The sequence below is a fragment of the Polypterus senegalus genome, chromosome 10 (genome assembly GCF_016835505.1).
Source record: "Polypterus senegalus isolate Bchr_013 chromosome 10, ASM1683550v1, whole genome shotgun sequence".
Lineage (NCBI taxonomy): Eukaryota > Metazoa > Chordata > Cladistia > Polypteriformes > Polypteridae > Polypterus > Polypterus senegalus.
The window spans coordinates 85604599-85631061 of NC_053163.1; the positions used below are offsets into that span (position 1 = coordinate 85604599).

Genomic DNA, 26463 nt, shown 5'->3' on the forward strand with positions numbered 1-26463 from the left:
CAGCAGAGCAGACGCAGATGATACCGTCTCCATAGTAACCAGACTTGTCTTCAGCAGATTTACTCTCAAGTACTAGGTGGAATTAATTAAAAATGCCAATCCACACGAACATAAAAATAATAAGAGTTAAAAAAAAGAGGCACCTCCGACAAAGCAGGCAGCTTGATGAAGACCTGAATTAATCTGTCCAGCCATATCCCCAAAGTAAAGCTTTATGAATTCATACACTGAGTGCAAATCACACCTTGCATAAGCTGTAGTTTTTATTAAAGTCAAAAAATGATTCTATTTTAGCATGCAAAAAATTATATTACTTAAAAAGTAGAAAAGGACAGAGTATGGGACTTTGGAGAAATAAACTATATTGTAAAGCAAATTAGGTAAGGACTGTATGCAACCATTTCACAACAATGAAGAACTGGTACCTGATATTGCCAAATCTAAATCTGCAAATGAGATGGAGGAAAATCTGCCAAAATGTAGAAAAGAAAACAGGGAGAAAGATCAAGGCTGTGAAGGGACTGGGATCACCTGTGGCACAAAGCCTTTGTTGTATTTGAGCATATTACAGGTTAAGGGACAATGCCAAGAAGGTTTGTTTTTTTTGTTTTTTTTAGAGTAGATTGGGATCTTTGCACAAACATATGAGCACAGTTCATCCATCCATCCATCCATTATCCAACCCACTATATCCTAACTACAGGGTCACGGGGGTCTGCTGGAGCCAATCCCAGCCAACATAGGGCACAAGGCAGGAAACAAACCCCGGGCAGGGTGTCAGCCCACCGCAGAGCACAGTTCATACACTATTAATTTTATACATCATCCATTATAATATTACATTTATTTTGTCAATCAGGGCTACCCAAACACTACTTCTGCTCTTCTTACAAATGGGTGGCTTTGTACACTCAATTATGTGTCTTAAATACACAAAGTTAGGCAAAATGTATAAAATGACTGACCCATTTGCACACTAAAAGGAAAAAGTTATATCAGAGCCAGCTTTGTTTCAATGGAACAATGAAATAAAAAATTGTAAAAGGTCACATCACAAAGAAAAACACTTTTGGGTGAAAGTCAGCAGTGTATTATATATACATTTGCACATCATTACACTGCCTTGCATTAACCATATTGTCCAGTAAGTGACAACTTTCAGCCAACATAATCATGTTACTCAGAGATAATTCTTTTCTCCTATTATTTTGCATGTGTTTGCTTTGGCCATAATCAACAGAAATCCCATGACCCAATATGTCTGAGAACTGGCTTATTGCACAGTGTGTTACTCCCACCTTCTTACACACACACACACACACTTAGTTTCTACTACAGCTAAACAATATTACAAACTGAGGAATGCAAAAGGGGGCTCACCTGAAGGTCTGCAATTTCCTCTTCATGCAGAAGGGCCTTCCTCTCCATCTCACTCTCCAGCTTTTTACCACAGATTTGTAAACTTTTTAATTCGTTCTCCAAAGCACTGATCTGTGAAAAAGAACACCCTTGTGTAGTTAAGAGTTTCAATAACTTAAGAGCATGCTCTTATACTATTTTAGCATCATATTTTCCTTAACATTTGTATTTATAAATATGTTTATACTGACTCATTTTAAGCGACAGATCTGTACATGATGCTTTGAAAGATCCAGTAGAAGAACAAACCAACTTACAACACTATGATGCGAGCAGTCTGATTAACAAATGCCACATACAAGTGAACCATGGTGTGCTTCAAGGTAGAATGTGAGTACATTAACTGGAATTTTAGAATGTTTTTTTAAAAAAAAAGTGTTAATTAGTTTTTAATTGAAGAAAGAAAAGAATCTCTTTAATTTTTTGAGGATGTATACCGTGACTACATTAGTCACAAATGAAACTGATAACTTTTTTTAAGCAGTTTTACACCTGCACCAGATCTAACAATTTAGTTTTTATCTGGGAGGCAGGGTAGCCTGACATTTTGTAAAACTCCATAGTCCCAGCGCTTCAATCAAGAATGCTGAATTTCTGCAAGTTTTCTTCTAAATCTTAATGCAACACTTTTTTCTGTCTCGCATTGCCCTTTTGATAAGAATATCACAATTTATCAGGGTTAAAGGAAAAGTTCAGTATTTCTCAAGTCAAAGTAATTTCTTCACAGTCACGGTATATATTAATTTGGCATGTGCACTTTCATTCTAAAGTGAAGCATATTTCATACTTTTTTAAAAATAATTAGCCCACTCTTGGAGTTTAAGAAATACTGTATATGGAAAATAGTCTGAGCAGACCTTTGTTGCTAAATTGCTTAATGAAACTCTTTAACAAAAATTAGCTGTGATTCATGTTCTTAACTACTCTAGTGGACATATGGTATATTTACATAATTGACTGAAAATTGAAAACATCAAAATTATATAGCAGAGTTTTCACAAGATCACAGATCAACAGGCTAAATTGCTTCCTTAGAGTCACACAGCAAATTGCCATTGTTAAACAAACTCTTGCAGTGTCAAGGCAGCCCCTAGTAGTGTGTATATAGTAAAATTGGACGCGTATATACAATTCAGTTTAACAATTTTAAATTTATTATGCACACACTAAGCTCAACGGACTACATTATACTACCAGACATTTAATTTACCTGTCTGTGTATATGAGTTTTATAGTAAGAAGAGACAGTTGCCTTCAGAAATGAAGCTCCTTGGGCAATACGTTTTAATAGAGGGTATGTACCTAGTACTTTTAGCAATATTAGCACTACGGTGTTATTTTTGAAAAGAATAAAATAAGCAAAGCCTAGTTTTCGGTAAATTTAAGAGTCTGAACTGTTTAGTTGTTGCTTTTTTGGAAACCTATTTGCTTGTATTTCATCTGGATATTCTCTTGATCTAAGGGCTACCTTTTCATTGCTCAGTATTTATTTTTTCATCTGAATTTGGATAAATTATCAATATGAATGTTGACTAATTGCTTACAATATGCAGTATATTTTATTCTAATTTACAAAATTCAACATTTGGCTAGAGTATCTTTCTTTAGAGTAATAATAAGAAGAAACAACCATTCAATATTTACCCAGAATAGAGTTAAGAACCGAGGTATTACAGTTGCCATAAACTAATACAGAAGATGTCTAATGGATACCTTTAATTTCAAGTCTATTTCATTCTAAAGGAAAAGATCAAGATTAAAGTCATTCACAGTAGAACTGAAGAGAAGTAATTTAATGTTTTCTTAGATAAAATATACGTATTTACTAATTTAATCTGCTTTTCTGAACATTTCTGTTGTTGATGATAAAACCTCTACAAGTCAAATGTTACACATATTCCTAATCTTTGTCATCTCTAGTTGACTTTTATACTTGTTGCACTACAGCTCCCCCTGAAAACTGGAATAGGGAGTTCCACTATGAACATCTGTGTGATAAAGTAAAAGTGAACGAACGTGGATCAGACTGACAAATATTTGGCAGATGGACTGTTCTACAAGATGTGGATAAATAAAACACCTAATTCTGCCATCTGTTCCCACTTACATTAAGCAGATGCAGACCTGAAGATTAAATTTCAGGTGAGCTAAAAAAAAAACAATTAATTCTTGCGCAATAATTATATTTTGGTAAATTGATGAATTACTGGACAAATTACGGCAATGAAATTGTCTGCTATAAAAATAAAATCGCAAAACGTTTCATAGAAAAAGTTATCTATACTAATAAAAGGCAAAGCCCTCACTGACTGACTGACTCACTCATCACTAATTCTGCAACTTCCCGTGTAGGTAGAAGGCTGTAATTTGGCACGCTCATTCCTTACAGCTTACTTACAAAAGTTGGGCAGGTTTCATTTAGAAATTCTACGCATAACAGTCATAACTGAATCCTACTTAAGTACATATATACGGTCATAGCCTGCAGCTCGGTCGCTGTGTGAGGTGGAGTTGCGTCACCCATCACCACGCCTCCCACGTAGTTAGCTGCCTCGCGAGATCCAAGTTTAATGAGAAGATGCAGGGTATAAACAAGACTTTTGATCACTTTGTAACAGAGTTAAAATTGCTGGTGAAGGACTGTGCTTATGCAAACAAAGATGAGATGGTCAGGGATAGCATAGTGTTTGGCACAAACTCAGCAAAAGTGCGAGAGAAACTTTTAAGTGCCGGGTCTGAGCTAACATTAAATAAAGCCGTGAACATTGCAAGATCGCAGAAGACAGCACAACCACAGCTGAGAACCTTCGATGCATGTACTCCGAGCGGCTCACGTGAACTGACTATGAACACAGTACGCAGACAACAAGCAAGAGCTCCAAAGAGCGCTGAACAAAAAATGCATTACACAATTGAGAAGGCAGCAAAACAATATGAAGCGAGTGACGCATACAAACATATTCATAAGTGCAGCTACTGTGGAAACAAAGCACACGGTGGAAAAAGTCAATGTCCAGCTAAAGGAAGACAGTGTAAAAAATGTGTTAAATTGAAACACTTCCCTAAAGTTTGCAGGACTGGGAAAGGTAAACCCGTGCATGCAGTGTATGATGTCTCAGATAAAGAGGACGGCGAGCTGTTTATTGATGCAGTAAGAAAGGAACAACCCTCTGAATCTGAACAAGCCTTTGCAGACCTATCAATAGGAAAGCAAGGTGTAAAGCTTAAGTTTAAATTAAGTTCATAGACACGCTGCCGCTAAATATTCGCAGGCAAATCCACAACTTAATACCAGGAATGCCTGTTAAACATCTTAGATTCACGAGTAACGATTTGGGTAGTGAACGCTTCAATGAATGAAACCTGTTATCTTTACAACGGTTGACAAACACGGAATGTAACTTCAACACAACACATCCTCCAAATACGAACCTGATTGAAAGAAATCATGATAATCAAATCCTTGATGACAGCAACACTCATTAACAGTCACAAAACAATTACATTGACAATCATGTTACGTTATTTTTAAAATGTTTCCTTTTCTTTTTCATAACTTCTTTAGCACACTACTTCTCTGCTGTGAACCGCGGGTATTTTGTTAGTTGAAGAATAAATGAATAAAAAGTACAGCCACGCACAAACATTTCTGTTTACAAAACAGGAATTAGTATAGGTTGCCATAAAGTGTGTATCACCTGACCCCTTAATTAGATTAAAATATTTTTAGTCACCATGATACAAAAACAAATCTGTTTTATTCTGTGAATGGATGGTAACCAGCACCTTCACTTTCAAATAAAGTGTTCCACTACTTATGCAGCAAATCAGAGCACTGATTTTTCTTATCTTTTAAAAAGGAACATGAAAGTAAACATGAAAAACAGAGCAAATGCATTATACAAATATGATAATTTTTTATTGTCCTTCTGTGTTTTAGCAGATTCCTTGTTATGGTGAATTCAGTCCAGTTCCGGAGTAACATTCCCAACTGTTCTTAGTTTGCATCAGGTCATTTCCATTTCCATTTTCACATGAAGTACTGTACAGTTCTGAAGGCACGATAGATGAGATAAGCTTACTTAGCTGGATGTTTAATATTTCAAGGCATAAAATGGAATTCAATTTTAACAAATGATTACTTTTTGCACTGACATGTGGACAGCGTTAGCCAGAGGGGAACAAAAGGCAAATGCTATTTTAAAAATAGAATATGCTAAAGAAATTTGTCTCTTATAAATCAGCATATCACAACTAAAAATATGCACAAAATCCAAATTTTGCAACAGTAAAAAGTACTTTTTATTCAAGGCTAAAAAGCTGTCTTCAAAAAATTGATAGAGAAATGCATCTCCAGAATGCTGTGGTAATCTGGCCCTGTAGAAACTATGGATAGAATATTGAGTCCTGTACTCCATTTTTTACTATTGTTTGTTGGGCTGTTACTGCTGGTTCATGTCTTTCTTGAATTCACACTTTTCTTCTTTCTGTTATTTATTTTTACCCATTGGCTTTTGTTCAGATTATGGCTGATTTAGTGACTGTCTAATGGAAAGTTCAGGATTAGAGCTTACTGAGCAAAATGTAGATATTCCGTTATTACAGGAAACACACCTCAGCTCAAAGCTGCTAAGTATGTATGATAAAATATCGAGTACAATAGTGTTGAGTCAGCTTCTATAGTTGCTTGTAAAAAAAAAAAAAATATGACACCTTGATACTTGTAACCTGCAAACTAAACTTCAAATATTTTAAAAAAACTGAAGAGGCAACTCCACAGGCCTGTTCTGTTTTTGGTGGTGGGAAATGATGACAAAAAATCACATTAATTTCCACATATGTTCCTAAAATTTTCTAAAAGACATTTTACTCTTGGCTGGTTGAGGAAAAATTGTTCATTTTTGGATGTGTTATTGTCTACTTGGTGCAGATGGCAATGCTATTATGGACCCATTTTCCAGTTGTTCCTGTCAGGTCAGGTCAGGTCAGGTCAAGGAGCATGCACTAGTACAGCAAGTTGCTGCACCCACCACATGACGAAACGGCTTGGGATCCTGGTTGACAACCCCCAGGCAGACAGGAGGTCCAGTCCCACCCTTAGGAAATTACCTACTATCTGCCATATTCAGGTGTTATGTGGGCGTCCCCATGGACTGGTCCAGCTACACGGGTCCTCATCAATGAGGATCCTGTGAGCCGGATCACCCTTGGGGGAAATCATACCACATGGCTGTAGTGCTGTAACTGACACAAAGTCAAACCAGTGGTACTCAAGGATTCTTTGAAGATACACAGTACCAAAGGAGTCCAGTCTTCGACTCAGGTCATTGGATAGCATCCATGTCTTGCAACCATATAGCAAGACAGGAAACATGGAAACACCAGGATTCCAAAGACTTGGACCTTCATCATTTTGCATAGACATCTGGAGTGCCACACACCCCTTTTCAGCGACCTCATGACCCCCCATGCTCTCCCAATCTATCTACTGACTTATACGAAGAGTCACCAGAGAAATGAATGTCACTGCAGACAGACACACTGCTTCTGATTGTGCCTAAGAGGTCATTAAAGGCCTGGATCTTGATTTTTACCTAGGTCACTCGTAAGCCCAGACACTCAAGACTCCTTGATCAGACTTCGAGAGCCCCGATCACTGCCTCCATTGACTCTGTGAACATCCCAGCATCATCATCAAAGTCAAGATCAGTGAATCTCTCTTCACAAACAGAAGCCCAACAGCCGCTGGACCCCATGACCTAGCCCAAAACCCAGTCCATGCAAGCATTGAACAGAGTAGGAGCACCCCTGACGAACTCCAGAATCAACTGGGAAAAATGCAGAGGTTCTGCCTCCACTTTGCACAGCACTCACTGTACCAGTGTAGAGGTCAGCAATGATATCCAGCAACTTTGAGGGGATTCCGCAGAGTCTCGGGATGTCCCACAGGGCAGCTCAATCAACTGAGTCGAACACTTTACAAAAATTGACAAAGGCTGCAAAGAAACTCTGTCGATTATTTGTGTTTGCTCTCTATGAGAACCCTCAGTGCCAGGATGAGGTCGATGGTAGACTTCTTAAGTATAAAATCAGACTGCTCCGGTCACTGGTAGTTGAGTAAGTGAACACAGATCCTATTGACGACGACCCTAACAAGGACATTACCCAGCACCAAGAGTAATGTTATCCCCCTGTAGTTGCCGCAAACTAGGCAATGACCCTTCCCTTTCCAGATAGGGATGACAAGTCCTGTTTTCCAGTCAGTTGGGATGGCACCCGTCTCCCAAATGGAAGCAAAGATTACTTCCGAGGCCAGGAGGACAGCCTTACCACCAGCCTGAAGAAATTCAGCCTGGATACCCCAGATCCCTGTAGCATTCCCTACCCTCAGCTGGTTCACCACCTGTGCAATCTCAGTGAGACTGGGTAGTTCACAGCCGATTGGAGGATTAGCTTCAACAACCATGGACCCAGAGATATGTAATGTTCTAGCCGGAGGATCAGCTTTAAACAGCTGCTCAAAGTAGCCAGCCCAGCGGATCACAACTGCAGAGTCATCTGTAAGCTGTTCTAACTGTGACTCTCCAAGGAAAAGATTCAGATGTTCATAATTCTTTGATTCCTCTGGAAGCAGGACATGGGTCACTAGACCATAGGTGGTGTGTCACTCACTCACAGATTCGTCTAACAAAATGCCTCCTTATCTGCCCTCAGAGCCCTTGAAGCCGTCCTTCTCAGTTCCCGGTACAGACCGGAGTTGCCATCAAGCCTTGTGCTGCGACTCCTCTCGATGATATCCAGGGTGCCCTGTGAGATGAAATGCCTCCTTGTTGTTCCTGTCCACCCTTAATTATTCACCTCTCAGCTTTTTGTAGATTTTACACTGAGTTGAGGTTGGTGGAGAATTTCTGTATATCCTATACAAGATATTTTTTCTTTTTTTGTGATCAAATGTTTATTAAAGTTATAATAACAATAAACACTAATTGAAATTATAACCACCATCAGGTTTCTTATAAAAAAAGTCGAAAGAAGACCATGATAATACCAATTATAACAGTAGAAATACTGCCCCACCCCATCTCACAAAATTTGCCCCGATAAAAAAGTAAAAAGAAAAGTACCTGAGCAAAACCTAGGAGGGGAAACTTTTCCTAGATGACAGGCTCAACTAAGATAAAATTTAGGTAAAAAGAAGGAGACAGTGATGGCAACCAAACGCCATCCACCTCCATGGAAGTTGTGCAACAAAACAGTGTGTCATTTATGATATGAACCAGTTGACAGAATTGCTTTGCACAGACAAGCATATTAGACATGCCACTGGTCATGAAGTAGAGGATAGACAGTTACAAAAATTACAAAGTGTAGAGGAAGGAAAAGCTGAATATAGGGAAACAGTTCAGGTTTTGAAAACAGACCTTACTTTTAAGTAAAAGAAAAAACAGGAGGATGGAAATCCAAACTTGGACTTCATGGACTAGATTGTCCAGAGACCAGCATTTTTAAAAATGTTGCCAAGAGTTGATAGTTAATGGAGACCAAGGAGAGAAATAAAATAAGGTGACCACCTATACATAAAGTAGGGTTATTGAAGACAGGAGTGTGTCAGTGCCATTTTGACCAACAATCTAGAAGTTTAACAAATTCTTACCATAAAGTCAACATATGGGAGACTAAAGGTTTGAACCTGGTTGTAAAAGATTTCAGTTGTAGTGATAGGAAAGGGGGAGAGAGAGAGAGACCTGGGGGCAGCCAGACACTTAATTGTAGATTGCAAACTGTCATCACTAAATGAGTTCATTCTAACTAGACTGATTTTATTAAATCTCATTCAGCTTTTGAAAATGTCTATTCTGCATGTCACTGCAGCTGCCAAATTCTTCTCCTCTTCCGTCTGCCTCCTTATTTCCAAATGCTGGAAGACACAGTTGAATGCTTACATTAGTGATACTTCTGGAAAGTACTTAAATGTGGCATTTGCACCAGGAATAATTAACATGATTAAAACTTTATATTGATCTCTTTCTCTAGATTTTTGGAGCAGCTCAAACATATTTTATGTTTTCCAAATTAGCTGGATTCCTACTGAAGGTTGTCCCATAAGAATTATTTTTTCCCACCATCACAACGAATCATATACAAATGACATTCTTCTCTTCCTGACCTATCGCTTAACAAACCTTCCAAATATTTTGAACCACTTTCACTTTCTTTGAATCCATATCCAATTATAAAGTAAACGGGAATTAATTTGTCGTCTGCCCTTTAAATCAATAATGTCAATTAATATTATTGCCTCCCATCATTCCTTATGGGAGATGAAATGTATTTGCCACTAAATTCAGTAGCTCATATGACTTACTGTCACAAGGCTAGAAAATCTCCATCCTCATTGCCACATTTTGCTGTATCCTTTCAATACCATTATCAAAATGAACATTATCATTTATTTTATTCTATCAGTTCCTTGGTTTCCATTTCTACCCTTTTGGATGATATTTTCTGTGTTTGTTTTCCCTGGGAAAAGATTCCATTTAAAACATACTGTACTGCTCTAATTTGGCCACATGCAATGTTGCTGTTTCAATTTCTGAACGACTAGTAGGCATTCATTATTTATTTCATCAGAAGTTGCTTTTGTCCTTAAAAGTCTCCTGCTTGACTCTCTATTAATGAACAGAACTCCTCTTTCGTAGCACAAAATTTAATACAGTAACTCATATCCTGGGTCAGACCATGTCATATGCAATTTATATCTGGCAGCTTGGGGTGAAACGGGTTTCTGCTTTGTATCCTTTATTGTGCAAATTGTTTCTTAACCTGTTCTTCTCCCTAACATCCAGACTTGTGATTACTCTTCTTTTCATCCTCTTTCATCTTCAGACACCATTTTTAAAAGCATGAATGTTTGCTCCAAAATTCCCAATCACCATTGTCACTGGCCATAGAGAAATCCAGCTGATACAAGTGGTTTGGCCTATTACATTCTGCAGTTAACCTTGTGCTGATACAAAGTGCAGTGTGACACACAGCAGTGGTAAATGTCTATAGTGAGTACTCAAAACATTTACTAGATTATTCTGTCTTTTCGGCTAGTTGTTTTAAGAACACATACAAATCCCATGAAAAGCCAAGCTGTTCTAGGATTACCCTCCTAGAATTTAAAACACATTTTTACTCAATTTGTCCTGCTTCCAGTAGTTTACGGTTGTCAGATGCCAGAATTTCAATTTACAAATAAATTAAAACATTCAAAACACCACTTCTTTCACAACAATCTTTTTTTATTTGAAATAATTATAGTTTTTATTGAGCTTAAAGAATGTATTAAGGAGCCTAAACCGATTTTAGATATTAGAGCACATCCCTTTACAAATAGTTCAGTGGGTTGATTCATTTTGTTGCCACACTTCTAGCGGGTTTTTAACATCTAAAGAACTACAGACATCAATAATAGTCATACATCATTTACAAATGGTAGTATTAACAATCAAGTTAACATCATGCTCGTAAGTGATTTACCTTTTAATTTAGCTAACAGAATGATGACCATTTAGCATCAGATAAGTTAACAAAAATAATAGAAAAAATACTCTAAAATTGAAAGTATTAAAAACCTACCAGCTTGCGGATGTTGTTAATGTCGGGTACGCTTTTCATGCCTTTCATTTCTTGATTGATTGCATCTGGTTTCATATGTTCTTTGTCCTGTATCAATACTGATGGTTTCATCTCAAACTGAAAAAGTAACAAAAGATATTAGTTAAGATTTGCAACTACAGTCAAAAGATAGCGTGCCATATCACAAATAGAAAATAATCACAAACGCCTCAATGAAAGATGTGAAAATGATATCTAAACTAATATCACTGCTGCCTATTTACCTGCTGAAATGTGATAATTTTGACCTTAAAGGTAGATAAACTGCGACTTCCAGGTTCCCAAAATTGAGCAGCTACTAATTTCACAAGATAGGATCCAGCATGAGTCAAATGTGTAACAAAAGAAATTCCACATTCCAATAAGGTTTGTTTAAAAAAGTTTACTGAAAATTTAAAAAAGAACACATCACAAATATTCAGAAAGAAGCTGTTACACACACAGAGTAAAAGGCAAAAAGTAAAAAAAAAGTTGTTTCATTGCAGCTTTTTCATGTTAAACTTCAGTTACTTCATATACTTAAAAATTGTGTTACTTCTCTGTGATGAACTTACATTGGCTACTGAACTGAAGACAGGACTCCTAACCAATGAATAATAGGGAAAGGTGGGTCTTCAAATCAATAGCAGGATTATGTGTGAAGAGGCTTCCTGTTTGTGGACTACTTTCATTATATTACATTCATATATATTTTGAAAACAAATAAATCAGTTTTGTAAATGTTCAATCATTTACCTTATTAATGGAACCTTAAGAGTTGAGCAATTGATACATTAATTAGTTCATCATAGACTAATATAAATGTAAATATATTAGGATTTAGGCACTTCCACAAGTTACCTCTCAATCAACTATCAGTCTAGAGTCCCTTTAAAGAATTTCATGTCAGATCAAAACTCACTTCTCCACCAAGCAATAGTCAGAATGTACTTATCATAAAACAAGCAGCTACATTTGCCTATCAGATGTCAGATTCCATCTTATCTGAAGGTGAATATCATCCATTGTTGACCTGCATGTTATGGATAAGGTATTCCCTTTCATTAAGATGCATATTATGGTTTAGAAAACAAAAATAACACTTTTTGTCTTTGTCTGAAGGTCAGTTCACAAATGTTTAAGACCTTTGATGCAACGTGTTTAGTGTAGTGGTAAAACTATCAACAGTCATACAAAGTAGCATTCCCGGTGATACATATTGGACTGTTCTTCATGTTTATTTTCAGCTCTGTAGTTGTGATTCTCAGAAAATAAATTGTTATGTAAGGTCTGGATTATATATTGTGCATGTAATTAATAGTTTTAACTAAATATGTTTATTCATTTTTTATATGAAGCTTTGAGAGTTCCCCATTACTGATGGACAAAATCAGGACACTTGCACACTTTTACAGCATACATGAGAGCATTTCATAAATGCAAAGTAAATCATTTTAGATAAAATAGTAAACATGAAATCTGAAAAAAGTTTTTTTTTATTTCACTAGCTAGTACAATGTTAAATATTACATTTGTAAAAGGTTTTAATTTAATTGAGTATTAAATTGTAATGTTTATGACATTTTTCTTTGTTGATCTGACATTTTCATTTATTCAAAGTCCTATAGATAGCACAAATAGCACAATACTCTTAAATTTCACTAGAGTACAAGATTCTTGACTGGTTTCCCCAGTATTTAAAAGGATGCCCTGGACATGCATTGTAAACTTAGAAAAGGTAGTGGGATACAATCCATATTTAAACCATTACAAGCAACCCAGCTGTAGCTACCCATTCCAGCAGCCTGGTCCCATCCTCAGGTCTTGCTACTCCTACTAGCGTACATGACTACAAGTCTCAACCGAGAGAGAGGGGCTGAGAACATGCGCCGATAGCGTGTTGCTGCACCCACCATACAATGAACCACCTGGATTGGGACCAGAGTGCAGTCGGTGACACCTCAGCACCACACTGGAACAGAGTGAGGTTTTTGACGGTGGCTGGAGTGCCAATCCAGCCACCAAACCCCAAGTTTTCCCTGTAAGTAGGAGGATATATTTATATCTCTATGTACAAAAGAAAATATATACAAAGTAAGGTACAAGCCAATATGCCTTATGTACTAATAGGATTAGCTAAACCAAACACACTCCCTAACACGACTAAGTCAAAAGACAACCTATGGCTTTTATACCGGGGAACAAAATTTGCAACCAATCCTGCATCATGCCGTACCGTTCATCGAATTGTGGCTAACGCAGACAGCAGCAAGCACATCACACCCATCCTGCTCCGTCTTCACTGGCTCCCTGTGTCCTACAGAATTGAATATAAAATCCTACTAATAACCTACAAAGCCTTAAATAACCTCGCGCCAAATTACATCAGTGACCTTTTCCACCACTATGTGCCTGCCCACCCACTAAGGTCCTCTAATTCTGGTAATCTTGTTGTACCCCACACTAATCTACACTCCATGGGTGACAGGGCCTTCAGCTGTATAGCGCCCATACTCTGGAATGACCTACCAAAATAAATCAGGTCAGCTGACTCCATGAATTCTTTTAAAAAACAACTCAAAACTCATCTTTGCAGGAAGGCTTTTAGCTCTACTTGACTTTACTACCCTTCTCTCAGTTTACCTCTCTGTCAAGATGCTCACGTAACCAGTATGTGTGTGCTAGACCATCAATCATGTTGTCTGTTAGGCTTTCTCTGAATTTACTGCCTTAATCTTCTTTATTTGGTTTGTACAATGCTATATACTGTATACCCTGCTGTTCTTTCTTATATTCTGTAAGTGCCTTGAGCATGGAAAAGGCGCTATATAAATAAAATGTATTATTAGTACATTCTATATACGTGCTAAGCCCAACCAGTGCAAGACCTGTATTTAATTGTACAGCGGCCTGGTGTACGATGTACTTCAACCCAACAAGCCAATATATTCTCTGGGTTTATTATAGTAAGTTGTCTTTTGAAATTTATCTTGGCATCCCTTTCTCGGAACTAATGCATGCATCTATTAAATTAACACTCCACGCTTCTTTGTAGAAGTAGGTGGCTATGGAGACACTCGTTTTTTGGCCAGGCTCGCGTGAAGTCCAGTAGGTCTTTCCTGAACACACATCAACCACTCCGCTGATGTCACACAGAGCAGTTCTGCCAGAGCAAAAGTTAAAATATTCATGAAAGCTCACGTTTGTATTTCCAGTATTTAAAAAGGTGCCTTTACTGCTTAAAGCTTAAACTGTTTTGCACTAGTCTTAGATCGTTTTCCTATAATTTGGTAATGCCTGGCAGGTGCATTACCACAAATACTTCCACGTACAGCAGGAAAAAGTAAACCCTGTGTCTCAAAGAATTAAATGATGCCCCAGTGGAACTACTGCAGCAATCCATATCTCAACAAAACACTTACTATAAATGTTCACACATACTGGGGTGTGCTACAAGTGTGAGCTAAACATAGTGGTTAATGATCATGAAATGTGGAAAAGCTTTTGCCATTGAAAAGTTTATTTAGAAATGTTGTTTAGTGGCAGCCAAGTGTGAATAAAGGTAAAATGACATGTTGAAGGTACATAACAGGACAAGGTAGAACATTAAATTTAGAAATTTAGCATTTTTGTGTAAGATAGACACTTAAAGTCAAAGCTGTGAGTGTTTTGTCATGCTATAGTTTTCATCTTAAGTAAAAGTTGGTTATTCAGCTAGCATGACTACTTAACAGAATAAAACATGTACTTTGAAAAATTTGCCAGTTTTATTTTCATACATTTGAATAAAACTTATTGTAGCAGGGAGAGGGATGATGCAAGGAAAGACCAGAACTAGTTGGGGTCCTAATGGGCAAAATCCCAGTTTAAATCGATGCCACAAAAATAAAGCAAATCTTTTAACAAAAATAAGCACTCGTTGGTGCTGCAAAGGTCACCAAGTTGCTATTATTTACGTATAAATGCATGACGTGCCTGCACAACCTTCCATGTGGCTAGCCAGGTCTATTTTGAGATGCCACTTTCTGGGAGCATCTCTCTTTAATACCAGCCAGACCACAAGGGATGGGGCTTCTTTGGCTCTGTTGCCCTCAAGTGGTGGTTTCTTGAGGCTGTGAGGAGGGAAAAAGGGAGACAAGACTGTTATTGACAGTGTCCTCTCTTGTCTTGGGTGGGTGAGTATCACATAGCTTAGGCGATCCTTAGGCATGCATGCGTGACATAATGTATTTTAACATAATGAAAGGCAGAACAATTATAGCAGGCAACACCCACGGCATAAAGGGGCTTCCCCTTGTAAACTATATTACTGCTCACTACACCAGAAATGTTGGGCACCCCAATATAGATGATGTACTAGTGTGTGTGTGTGTAATGTTCCTGTGTAGCTTCACTCTTAACGTGGACAGCCCTGAATTTAATTTCCATCATTCAAAAAAACATGTAAGTTGAATGAATTTACTCTGGCTTTTCATATTAGGTGTAACAGATTGAGACATTTTGGCCCTTAGGATTGCAACCTTTTTCACATAAAACAGTGAATAATAAATTGAGTTACTTCCTCAGACTCAAATACTGAATGAATTTTAAAACATTAAAATACAATTATAGTATTAAGATAGTATGACTATTTTCTGCATGTCTGCAAAGAGGCAAAAAGAACATTTGTACTTAACATCTTTAGATTTGACATCTATTCCTGAAAATGCATGATATAATGCCAATTAAATGTCATGGTATGTGTAAAGCCCATGTTCACCTGTTTAGAATTTCTATACCTTCTGAAGGCTGTAATACTTTTAATACATTTTGACAATTATTTTGTTTTGCTGAAGTGTCTCATTTAGGTCTGTAAGTCGAGGATAATAAGAAAGAGTACTTAGTCAAATAACTCAACTTGAACTTGAGTTTCAGTAAAGAAAACAAGTTCAGTAGTGCAATTGATGTCCAAAAACCTATCTTGAGGGCGGAAGGCTTAAATCAAAATGTCTGATGATAAATTTTGGAAAAAGAACCCAGCCTGATTGAAGTGCATTGACTCCCTTATTAGAAGAAATTGCTACACTATTATTTGTTCCAGAATCAGTACAAATTTTGGTTGTGCATCTATTTGATTTTTAAGAAAATGCACTTCCAAAAGTTCATATATAGAGATTACATTCTTGAAATTACAAAGTAAAAAATGTGTAAATGTACAGTGCATCCGGAAAGTAATCACAGCGCATCACTTTTTCCACATTTTGTTATGTTACAGCCTTATTCCAAAATGGATTAAATTATTTTTTTTCCTCAGAATTCTACACACAACACCCCATAATGACAATATGAAAAAAGTTTACTTGAGGTTTTTGCAAATTTATTAAAAATAAAAAAACTGAGAAATCACATGTACATAAGTATTCACAGCCTTTGCTCAATACTTTGTCGATGCACCTTTGGCAGCAATTACAGCCTCAAGTCTTTTTGAATATGATGCCACAAGCTTGGCACACATATCCTTGGCCAGTTTCACCCATTCCTCTTTGCAGCACCTCTCAAGCTCCATCAGGTTGGATGGGAAGCGTCGGTGCACAGCCATTTTAAGATCTTTCCAGAGATATTCAATCGGATTCAAGCCTAGGATCTGGCTGGGCCACTCAAGGACATTCACAGAGTTGTCCTGAAGCCACTCCTTTGATATCTTGGCTGTGTGCTTAGGGTCGTTGTCCTGCTGAAAGACAAAGCGTCTCCCCAGTCTGAGGTTAAGAGCGCTCTGGAGCAGGTTTTCATCCAGGATGTCTCTGTACATTGCTGCAGTCATCTTTCCCTTTATCCTGACTAGTCTCCCAGTACCTGCTGCTGAAAAACATCCCCACAGCATGATGCTGCCACCACCATGCTTCACTGTAGGGATGGTATTGGCCTGGTGATGAGTGGTGCCTGGTTTCCTATAAACGTGACACCTGGCATTCACATCAAAGAGTTCGATCTTTGTCTCATCAGACCAGAGAATTTTGTTTCTCATAGTCTGAGAGTCCTTCAGGTGCCTTTTGGCAAACTCCAGGCAGGCTGCCATGTGCCTTTTACTAAGGAGTGGCTTCCGTCTGGCCACTCTACCATACAGGCCTGATTGGTGGATTGCTGCAGAGATGGTTGTCCTTCTGGAAGGTTCTCCTCCCTCCACTTAGGACCTCTGGAGCTCTGACAGAGTGACCATTGGGTTCTTGGTCACCTCCCTGACTAAGGCCCTTCTCCCCAGATAGCTCAGTTTAGATGGCCGGCCAGCTCTAGGAAGAGTGCTGGTGGTTTTGAACTTCTTCCACTTACAGATGATGGAAGCCACTGTGCTCATTGGGACCGTCAAAGCAGCAGAATTTTTTCTGTAACCTTTCCCAGATTTGTGCCTCGAGACAATCCTTTGACTTCATGCTTGGTTTGTGCTCTGACATGAACTGTCAACTGTGGGACCTTATATAGACAGGTGTGTGCCTTTCCAAATCATGTCCAATCAACTGAATTTACCACAGGTGGACTCCAATTAAGCTGCAGAAACATCTCAAGGATGATCAGGGGAAACAGGATGCACCTGAGCTCAATTTTGAGCTTCATGACAAAGGATGTGAATACTTATGTACATGCGCTTTCTCAGTTTTTTTATTTTTAATAAATTTGCAATAACCTCAGGTAAACTTTTTTCACGTTTTCATTATGGGGTGTTGTGTGTAGAATTCTGAGGAAAAAATGAATTTAATCCATTTTGGAATAAGGCTGTAACATAACAAAATGTGGAAAAAGTGAGGCGCTGTAATACTTTCCGGATGCAGTGTATGCGCTACATTAATATAAAATATTCACCATATTGGTAGATGGATTAGTATATAATTCACTTATAAAAATATGAAGTATGAGGCACAAATTAAACAGATACATTGGTGTTGCAAAGCCCAAAAGTGATACAGAGGGCTTTACTCATACACCATAGATCTCATAATTTGTGAGTTGTGTTGCACGCTATGTCTCATCTCCTCATAAATTTCTTGGCCCCAATTAAAGATGCTTGAATATAGTTTACCAAGCTGGTGCAATATATTTAAGCTTGTTGAAGATTTCACCAGTCAGAAAACAAGAACCATAAAGATTCTAAGGTCAACTCTCATCACTGATTTTCCAAGGCTTTAGCTAGAATGGGCTAAATCACTTATTAGCCTGCAAGTTAAACAAAATAAATTTTCCAAAAATGAAAAAAATTGTTTTTTTGTACCTCTTGCATGTACTTAAAACCAGTAAGGAAAATGATTACATGAGCACACTAAAGTCTTTAACCCCCAAGATCAGCTCAATATACAGTATGCCAATTAAAAGCAACAAGTATCAAACAGCTAGAGCTCAGCGACGTGTTTCTGTATTTAACTACATACACTCAGACTCCACCTTTAGAGACAAAACTAGCAGCAGATATTGTTGCTGTAAAATGTTCACTTAATAGTTAAATAACATTTTAGTACAAGGGGCTATTCATCAGCAAAAATGTTAGCCCATTCTTGGGATGATTTAGCGTGCATATTATTTTAATCAGTAAAGTTTACCACTCATAACCAACAAAACTTCAGCTTAAAAAAAAAAAGCTAAATGATTTAGGACCCGTTCTGCAAAACCATCCCCAATAAAGCATGAATGCAAGAAGTTTACATCTGCAAAATGTTAAGGAAACAACTAAGGATATGAAACTGTTCTGACATGAAACAATCACTCTTCAAGTTGCATGTGATGGGGCAGGTGTGGGGGAGACATTGGAAGGAAAGTTATTTATACACAGGAATGAAGCAGATGAATGCATGGCCAAGTAAGCATAAGAGAGTGCATTACTCCCTAATGGATCTCTCTTTTGCACATAACAGGAAGAGTGCTCTTAAAAAAGGGACTGTATACACAATAAGACATATCCTGCCTGTTAATAGATATAGGGGTGAATTTGTAGGTTACTGACAAGCTCTCTCCATTTTTACAAATTTGACATTTATTTCAAGATAGTAGCAATTTTAATATTTTACCTGTTCTTTAATAGAAGTAAGCAAAATGAAAAACAGCAGTTATATTTTGTAAGATTTGCATGCAGTATTTTATTTTTTTTTACTTTTTGCTAAATACATTTATCCTGAATATAGCAACAAACAGGAATGAATATTATATTTTATGTTTATATATATATATATCCCCACACACATATACATATAACAATCAGTCACAACATTAAAACCAATGATGGATAAAGTAAATTGAATCGGTCATTTCATTATAATGGCAGCTGTCAAATGGTGGGATATATTAGGCAGCAAGTGAATAGTCAGTCCTTGCAGGTGAAGCGTTGGAAGCAGGAAATATGGGAAAGAATAAGGATGACTAGATGACTGGATTAAAGCATCTACAAAATGCCAGGTCGTGTGGTGTGTTCCCAGTATGCAGTGGTTAGTACCTACAAAAAGTGAACCAAGAGAGGACAACAGGTGACATAGTAATGGAGTCATGGGTACCCAAGGTTTATTAATGCATGTGGGGAGCAAAGCCTAGCCTGTCTGGTGCAATCTTGAAGAAGAGTTATTGTAGTATAAATTGCTAAAAAACATAGCCTTTTTCTCTTAGTCTCTCATTCCACCTCTGTTCCTTCTCTAGTAAGCTTTGTCTTTTACCTCCCAACCCTGGCTCCTGGAGCAGTGGCAGTGGGCTTCTTTTATCCTCCACCTCAGAGTACTTCTGGAGTCTCGTTAATGTGGTCTGGAAGTACTTCCAATTGAGGCAGAAGCTCAACAAAGTAGGGGTCTGCAGTCCCTGCTGCACCTCCTGGTGGCACTCATGGAACCCAACAGGGCTGTGCTGAACTCCAACTCCCATGAAGCCCTGTGAGAATCTTGGTACTTCTGCAACCTAGGGAGCTGCCCTCTAGCACCCTTGGGGAGATAATGCTCCGTATATATTCTCTTCCATTATGCATGCATCCAGCTGTCTGCCACAATATATATTATGTATATGTATACACACACATACCTAGATACCGTATTACTGACAAGCAAGTAAGTCATATACGGTTCAATAATCAAACTTTCTTGCTGCAGTTCAAGGTTTCTATTTCTCTTACCAAGAAGACTGCCTTTCACTACCACATCCTCTTTAATAAAAAAAATTACAGTCTACTGCTTATAAGCTATCTTCTTCACCTGCAGGTTTTATCTTTGACCATGGGGAACAGAATACAATATGTCATGGATTTCCTTTAAATAAATGTTCCAGAATCAATCTGTAAAGGGTAGGGTATATATTGTTTATATGTACTTACTTACTTATCATACCATAAACTGTGAAAAAAGTGAGAAACTTACAATAAACAACTCATCACATGCTCAAAACGATGCCATCTTTTAGGTGACACTAGAAAAAAATTGTTCTGGAATAGCAATATATATGAATATATATTGTGGCATCCCTGGCCGGGACGCCCAGGAGGACCAGAGGAGGGCTTGTACCTCCTCCAGACCGCGAGGGGGCGTCCGCCCTGGTTATGTTGGGGGCCACGGATAAAGGGCTTGGAAGCCCAGCCCTGCAGGGACCCGTGGCCACCGCCAGGCGGCGGCCCGGTGCCTGAACAACCCTGGAGCCCAGCACTTCCGCCACACCAGGAAGTTCTGGGGGGAAGATGACAGGGGACACCTGGACGGCTTCCGGGTGCGCAGCCGGCACTTCCGCCACACTGGGGCGTGTCTGCGGAGGAGTGCCGGGGAGCAGCTGGAGCCCATCCCGGTTCCTATTTAAGGGGCCGTCTCCCTTCGGTCGAGAGCGGAAGTCGGGTGGAAGTGGACAGAGCTGGAGAGAGGACTGGAGGTGGCCAAGAGAGAGAGGCACGAAGGACTGTGTGGTCTGGATTGAGGGGGATCGGTGCTGGAGGCACTGGGGTTTGTTGTGCACATAAATTGTAAATATTAGTGTAAATAAACAGTGTGTGGTGGAGCCAACGATGTCCGTCTGTCTGTGTCCAGTCCAGCGTTCACAATATATAAAACTGGTTATTTACATACTGTATATATACAGAAAGAGAGATAGTAAAATATAAAGAAAAATGCATACAAAATAATTTCTTTCACAAGACACCCATGACTGCATGAGTAAAGAATTGCTAAAAAGACTTCATTTTTGACATTAATTACGTCATTGATTTAATAAATACATGAACTCAGTAGTATTTGCAGGTATACTCACATACACAAATTATTAGTTCTCTTGGATATTAACAGTCTTGTAGTTTTCTTCTGGAGATTCTACTCTCCTCTACGTTGCCTGATGCATCTTTAATCCTGCTGACCTGCTCCTCTGTGTCAGTATTCACTAGAACCCGTTTTTCTTCACTATACTGACCTGACAATTTATTTCAATTTGTGTGAATTTTAATGTTGGTGCACGTTTTTTTTTTCACATCACACAGTCAAAAAACAGATAAGCATCACATTAACCAGGTGACTTTTATAAAATGCAAATAAAATCTGTGCAATATACTTTGCTTATCTAAGAATTATAAAAACTTGAAAACAAATATTTTATGTAGATTTTAGGGTCCTGGAATGCAGAGGGCTCAAAATCAGAGGTAATGGAATTGAACTCCAGTCAGCTCCAGCACAAATTAAACACTGGCTAAGCACCACCAAAAATCATTATGTTGAAACCACCAAAGCCCAAATACTGTTATATACAGTATACTGGCTATACTAACACTTGCTGGATTTTTGGGATTTTATCACAGCATTTTAGATATCGCCAAAACCTTGAGCTATGAGTGGACAGAAGGAAGTAAAAGTTGAAACAAGTTTCAAACCTTGTGGCTCTCTGTATCTCTGCCTAGATACAGGTTTTCCTATTAAAATGTCTTTAGTTGCTGTTTCATAACCTTCGTATTAGCCAGACATATAGTACACTATATTATACTCAATTCATATTTGAAGTATGATACAAATCAAAAGATATGAAAGTTTAATAAGGTTAATGAAAGTGATAACAGTAGTTAGAGGGGTGCTAAAAATGGTGCACTCAATTGCTTTAAAAAACAAAACAAAACAGGAGACACTTAATGTGTGTTGTTAGTTTGGTTCTTGAAACCAACATAATGTTGATTAGTACTGTATAACAAGTGAAATGTGATGAACATAGTGAGGTGATGCGAACTGGATCTAGAACTAACCTTAATTCCTCATCTCTAACCTAAGTCACTGTAGGAAGTAGCACCTTTAGTATCAGCATCTAAGTTTGAAGTCACAGGTTTGACTCTAAACTGCACTTCCAACTTTATACATTATTTTCACCTTAGGATCACTTCATGTATTCAATTCTATTTATCCTATTCCTATTGGTAAATAATTTTAAAGAGCTTGCAAAAATGAAAATATCCAGAACATCATTCATATTTAATACTTCATGTGCTATAATAATAATCAAATTTTAAATTTTAGCATTGGTTTTCAGTAGTATTTATTTTTCAGTTACAGAACAGAAAGTATCAATAAATCACCCACAACATGGTCAGACACTTTAAATTAGGTTTTCCATGATGATCATATTATTTTCTGTAAACTCAATTTTGAAATGACCCCCCAGTCTATCTCCCTAGTTTATTGTTACTTTGGGGGAGAACCTCCTTCCCCCCAAGAGCAGATTTGACATATTTGGGGCAGGTTGGGGCAGAGGACAGATGGACTATAAAAAATATTTTAACTTTTAAGAGTAATGGCTGTACTCCTACATATTTACATCATAATCCCCAAGTCATATATCTATACTAATAAAAGGCAAAGCCCTCACTGACTCACTCACTCACTCACTGACTGACTCATCACTAATTCTCCAACTTCCCGTGTAGGTAGAAGGCTGAAATTTGGCAGGCTCATTCCTTACAGCTTACTTACAAAAGTTGGGCAGGTTTCATTTCGAAATTCTACGCGTAATGGTCATAACTGGAAGCTATTTTTCTCCATTTACTGTAATGGAGTTGAGCTCGAAAGCCGTGGGGGGCGGAGTTTCATATGACATCATCACGCCTCCCACGTAATCACGTGAACTGACTATGACCGCAGTGCGTAGAAAACCAGGAAGACCTCAAAAAAGCGCTGAAGAAAACATGCATTATATAATTGAGAAGGCAGCGAAACAATAAGAAGCGAGCGACTGACATATACAATCATATTCATGAGTGCTGCTACTTCGGAAACAAAGCATGGTGTAAACCTAAAGTTTGAATTAAGTTCATAGACAGGCTGCCGTTGGCGTTTGTAATTTACTGCCTGCCCATATAAGGCCGTCCATCAGCGGCAATCCAATAGAAACACTGCCGCTAAATATTCACGGGTGAAGTACTGTGCTTATGCAGAGGAAGATGAGATGGTCAGGGTGGTGTTTGGCACAAACTCAGCGAAACTGCGAGAGAAACTTTTAAGCGCCAGGTCTTAGCTAACATTAAATAAAGCTATGGACATAGCACGAGATGGCAACAGCACAGCTGGGAACCTTCGATACAAGAACACCAAGTGGCTCACGTGAACTGACGCAGTGCACAGACAAAAAGCAACAGTTCCAAAGAGTGCTGAACAAAAACCGAATTACACAATTGAGAAGGCAGCAAAAAAATATGAAGCGTCTGATACATACAAGCATATTCATAAGTGCAGCTACTGCGGAAACAAAGCACACGGTGTCCCGCTAAAGGAAGACAGTGTAAAAAAAACCTGTGCATGCAGTGTGTCTCAGATAAAGAGGAAGACGAGCTGTTTATTGATGCAGCAAGAAATTAATCGATGAATGAAACCTGTTATCTTTACAACGATTGACAAACACGGAATGTAACTTGAACACAACACATTGTATAAATACGACCCTGATTGAAAGAAATAATGATAATCAAATCCTAGATGACAGCAACACTCAATAACACTCACAAAACAATTACTGTATATTGACAATCATGTTACATTATTTTTAAAATGTTCCCTTTTCTTTTTCATAACTTCTTTAACACACTTCTCCGCTGCGAACATATATATATATATATACCCCGATCTACATATTCTCAAATAGACAAGCCACACGCTGTGGCGCAATTGTAGAGGCTTCGCCTCTAGTGCCGACATCCAAGGTTCGATTCCCGAGAGGGGATGCACTGAGTATGTACGCGCGCTTCCCGATTCATTTTAACCTCGCATCTCCTTGGTTTGGGACGTATGAAAAAATATGCGGTTAACACAGAATCATGTTACGTTATTTTTAAAATATTTCCTTTTCTTAACACAAGCACAGCTGAGAAGCTTCGATGCATGTACTCCATAACGCGTTAAAAAATAACGCATTTAATCACACTTTCAATTCCAAGCAAAGGGGAACTTTTGTCAATGCATGATTTCCTGGTACAACGATTACACTGATACACACATCACAGCTACAAAAATGTTAGAGTCGGAATAAAGCGCGTTCCTACGACTGATCGGAGCAAAATTTCATTTCACATACACACACACATATATATACACATATACATATCTACATATATACTGAATATACACATATATATACAAATCTACATATATATATATTAGGGGTGGGATTCGATTAAAAAAATTAATCCAATTAATTAGAGGCTGTGTAAGAATTAATCTTGATTAATCGTATGTAATCGCACACGTAAATTTGCCCCAAATCGCAAATTTTTTTTTAATTTAAAACGGTTTTAGTGGGCGACAGAATCAAATAATAGACATGGAAATGAATATTGTAAACTGAAGCTGTTTTAATTTCTGAAAAAAGCTTTTAAACTGCATTTGAATTCAAAACAGAAACAAAAATATCATCCCTGGTTAAAATTGGGCAGACTTAAAAATAAAGTGGTAGTTTAAGTACTTTAAGTACATTTTCAGAATAGTATTGTCTTTAAATAATAATAACCAAAATTTCAACATAAAGTGCAGTTTTTCTTCTTAAAAAAATAAGTCAGAAACATAAAAGGTAATTTGACCAGCTTACTCTTTAAACTCTGAGTAACATTAGCCAAAATTATTTTGTACATTAGGCTAAAACAGTGTGATCATTGAACATTTTGTAATTAGATGTATTTAGAATTACTAACGGTCACGGAAGTCCAATGATCCCCAGTAAGAGCCACAAAGTCCGCTTTCTGTAATGCATCTAATTTTGCTTGCTTTTCAGTGTGCACAAAACCATGCTTTTATCAAGGCTTCGGGTAGTCGAAATGATCAGTCGTAGGAACGCGCTTTATTCCGACTCTAACATTTTTGTAGCTGTGATGTGTGCATCAGTGTAATGGATGTACCAGGAAATCATGCATTGACAAAAGTTCCCGTTTGCTTGGAATTGAAAGTGTGATTAAATGCGTTATTTTTTAACGCGTTATGGAGTACATGCATTGAAGCTTCTCAGCTGTGCTTGTGCTAAGAAAGGGAAAATTTTAAAAATAACGTAACATGATTCTGCGAACCTAATATTTTTCATACGTCCCAAACCAAGGAGATGCGAAGGTAAAATGAATCGGGTAGCGCGTACATAGTCAGTACATCCCTCTCGAATCGAACCTCAAATGTCGGCGTTAGAGGCTTAAGACTCTACAATTAGCCACAGCGTGTGGCTTGTCTATGCTAAAGTATGTATTGTAGATCGGGTATATATATACATTTATATATATACCCGTACCGCAGTGGAGAAGTAGAAGTTATGAAAAGAAAAGGGAACATTTTAAAAATAACGTAACATGATTGTCAATATACAGTAATTGTTTTGTGAGTGTTATTGAATGTTGCTGTCATCAAGGATTTGATTATCATTATTTCTTTCAATCAGGCTCGTATTTGTAGGATGTGTTCAAGTTACATTCCGTGTTTGTCAATCGCTGTAAAGATAAGAGGTTTCATTCATCGATTAGTTCCTTACTGCATCAATAAACAGCTCGTCTTCCTTTTATCTGTGATGTGACAAACTGCATGCACGGGGTTTTTTTTACACTGTCTTCCTTTAGTAGGACATTCACTTTTTCCACCGTGTGCTTTGTTTCCGCAGTAGCTGCACTTATGAATATGATTGTATGTATAAGACGCTTCATATTTTTTTGCTGCCTTCTCAATTGTGTAATTCGGTTTTTGTTCAGCACTCTTTGGAACTGTTGCTTTTTGTCTGCGCATTGCGTCAGTTCACGTGAGCCGCTTGGTGTTCTTGCATCGAAGGTTCCCAGCTGTACTGGTGCCATCTCGTAATGTCAGCTAAGACCCGCACTTAAAAGTTTCTCTCGCAGTTTCAATGAGTTTGTGCCAAACACCACCCTGACCATCTCATCTTCCTCTCCATAAGCACAGTCCTTCACCGTGAATATTTACGGCAGTGTTTGTATTG

General features: G+C 37.9%; 1 protein-coding gene across 1 annotated transcript in view; it reads right to left on the reverse strand.

The window, feature by feature from the left end:
- vimr2 (vimentin-related 2) overlaps window positions 1–26463 on the reverse strand; it is a 90019-nt gene that overhangs the window by 14130 nt on the left and 49426 nt on the right. The window contains exons 7-8 of the mRNA XM_039766061.1: window positions 11044–11160; window positions 1381–1491 (exon numbers count right to left, since the gene is read on the reverse strand). Of these exons, the coding sequence (XP_039621995.1) occupies window positions 1381–1491; window positions 11044–11160 (228 nt within the window). The remainder of the gene's footprint in view (window positions 1–1380; window positions 1492–11043; window positions 11161–26463) is intronic.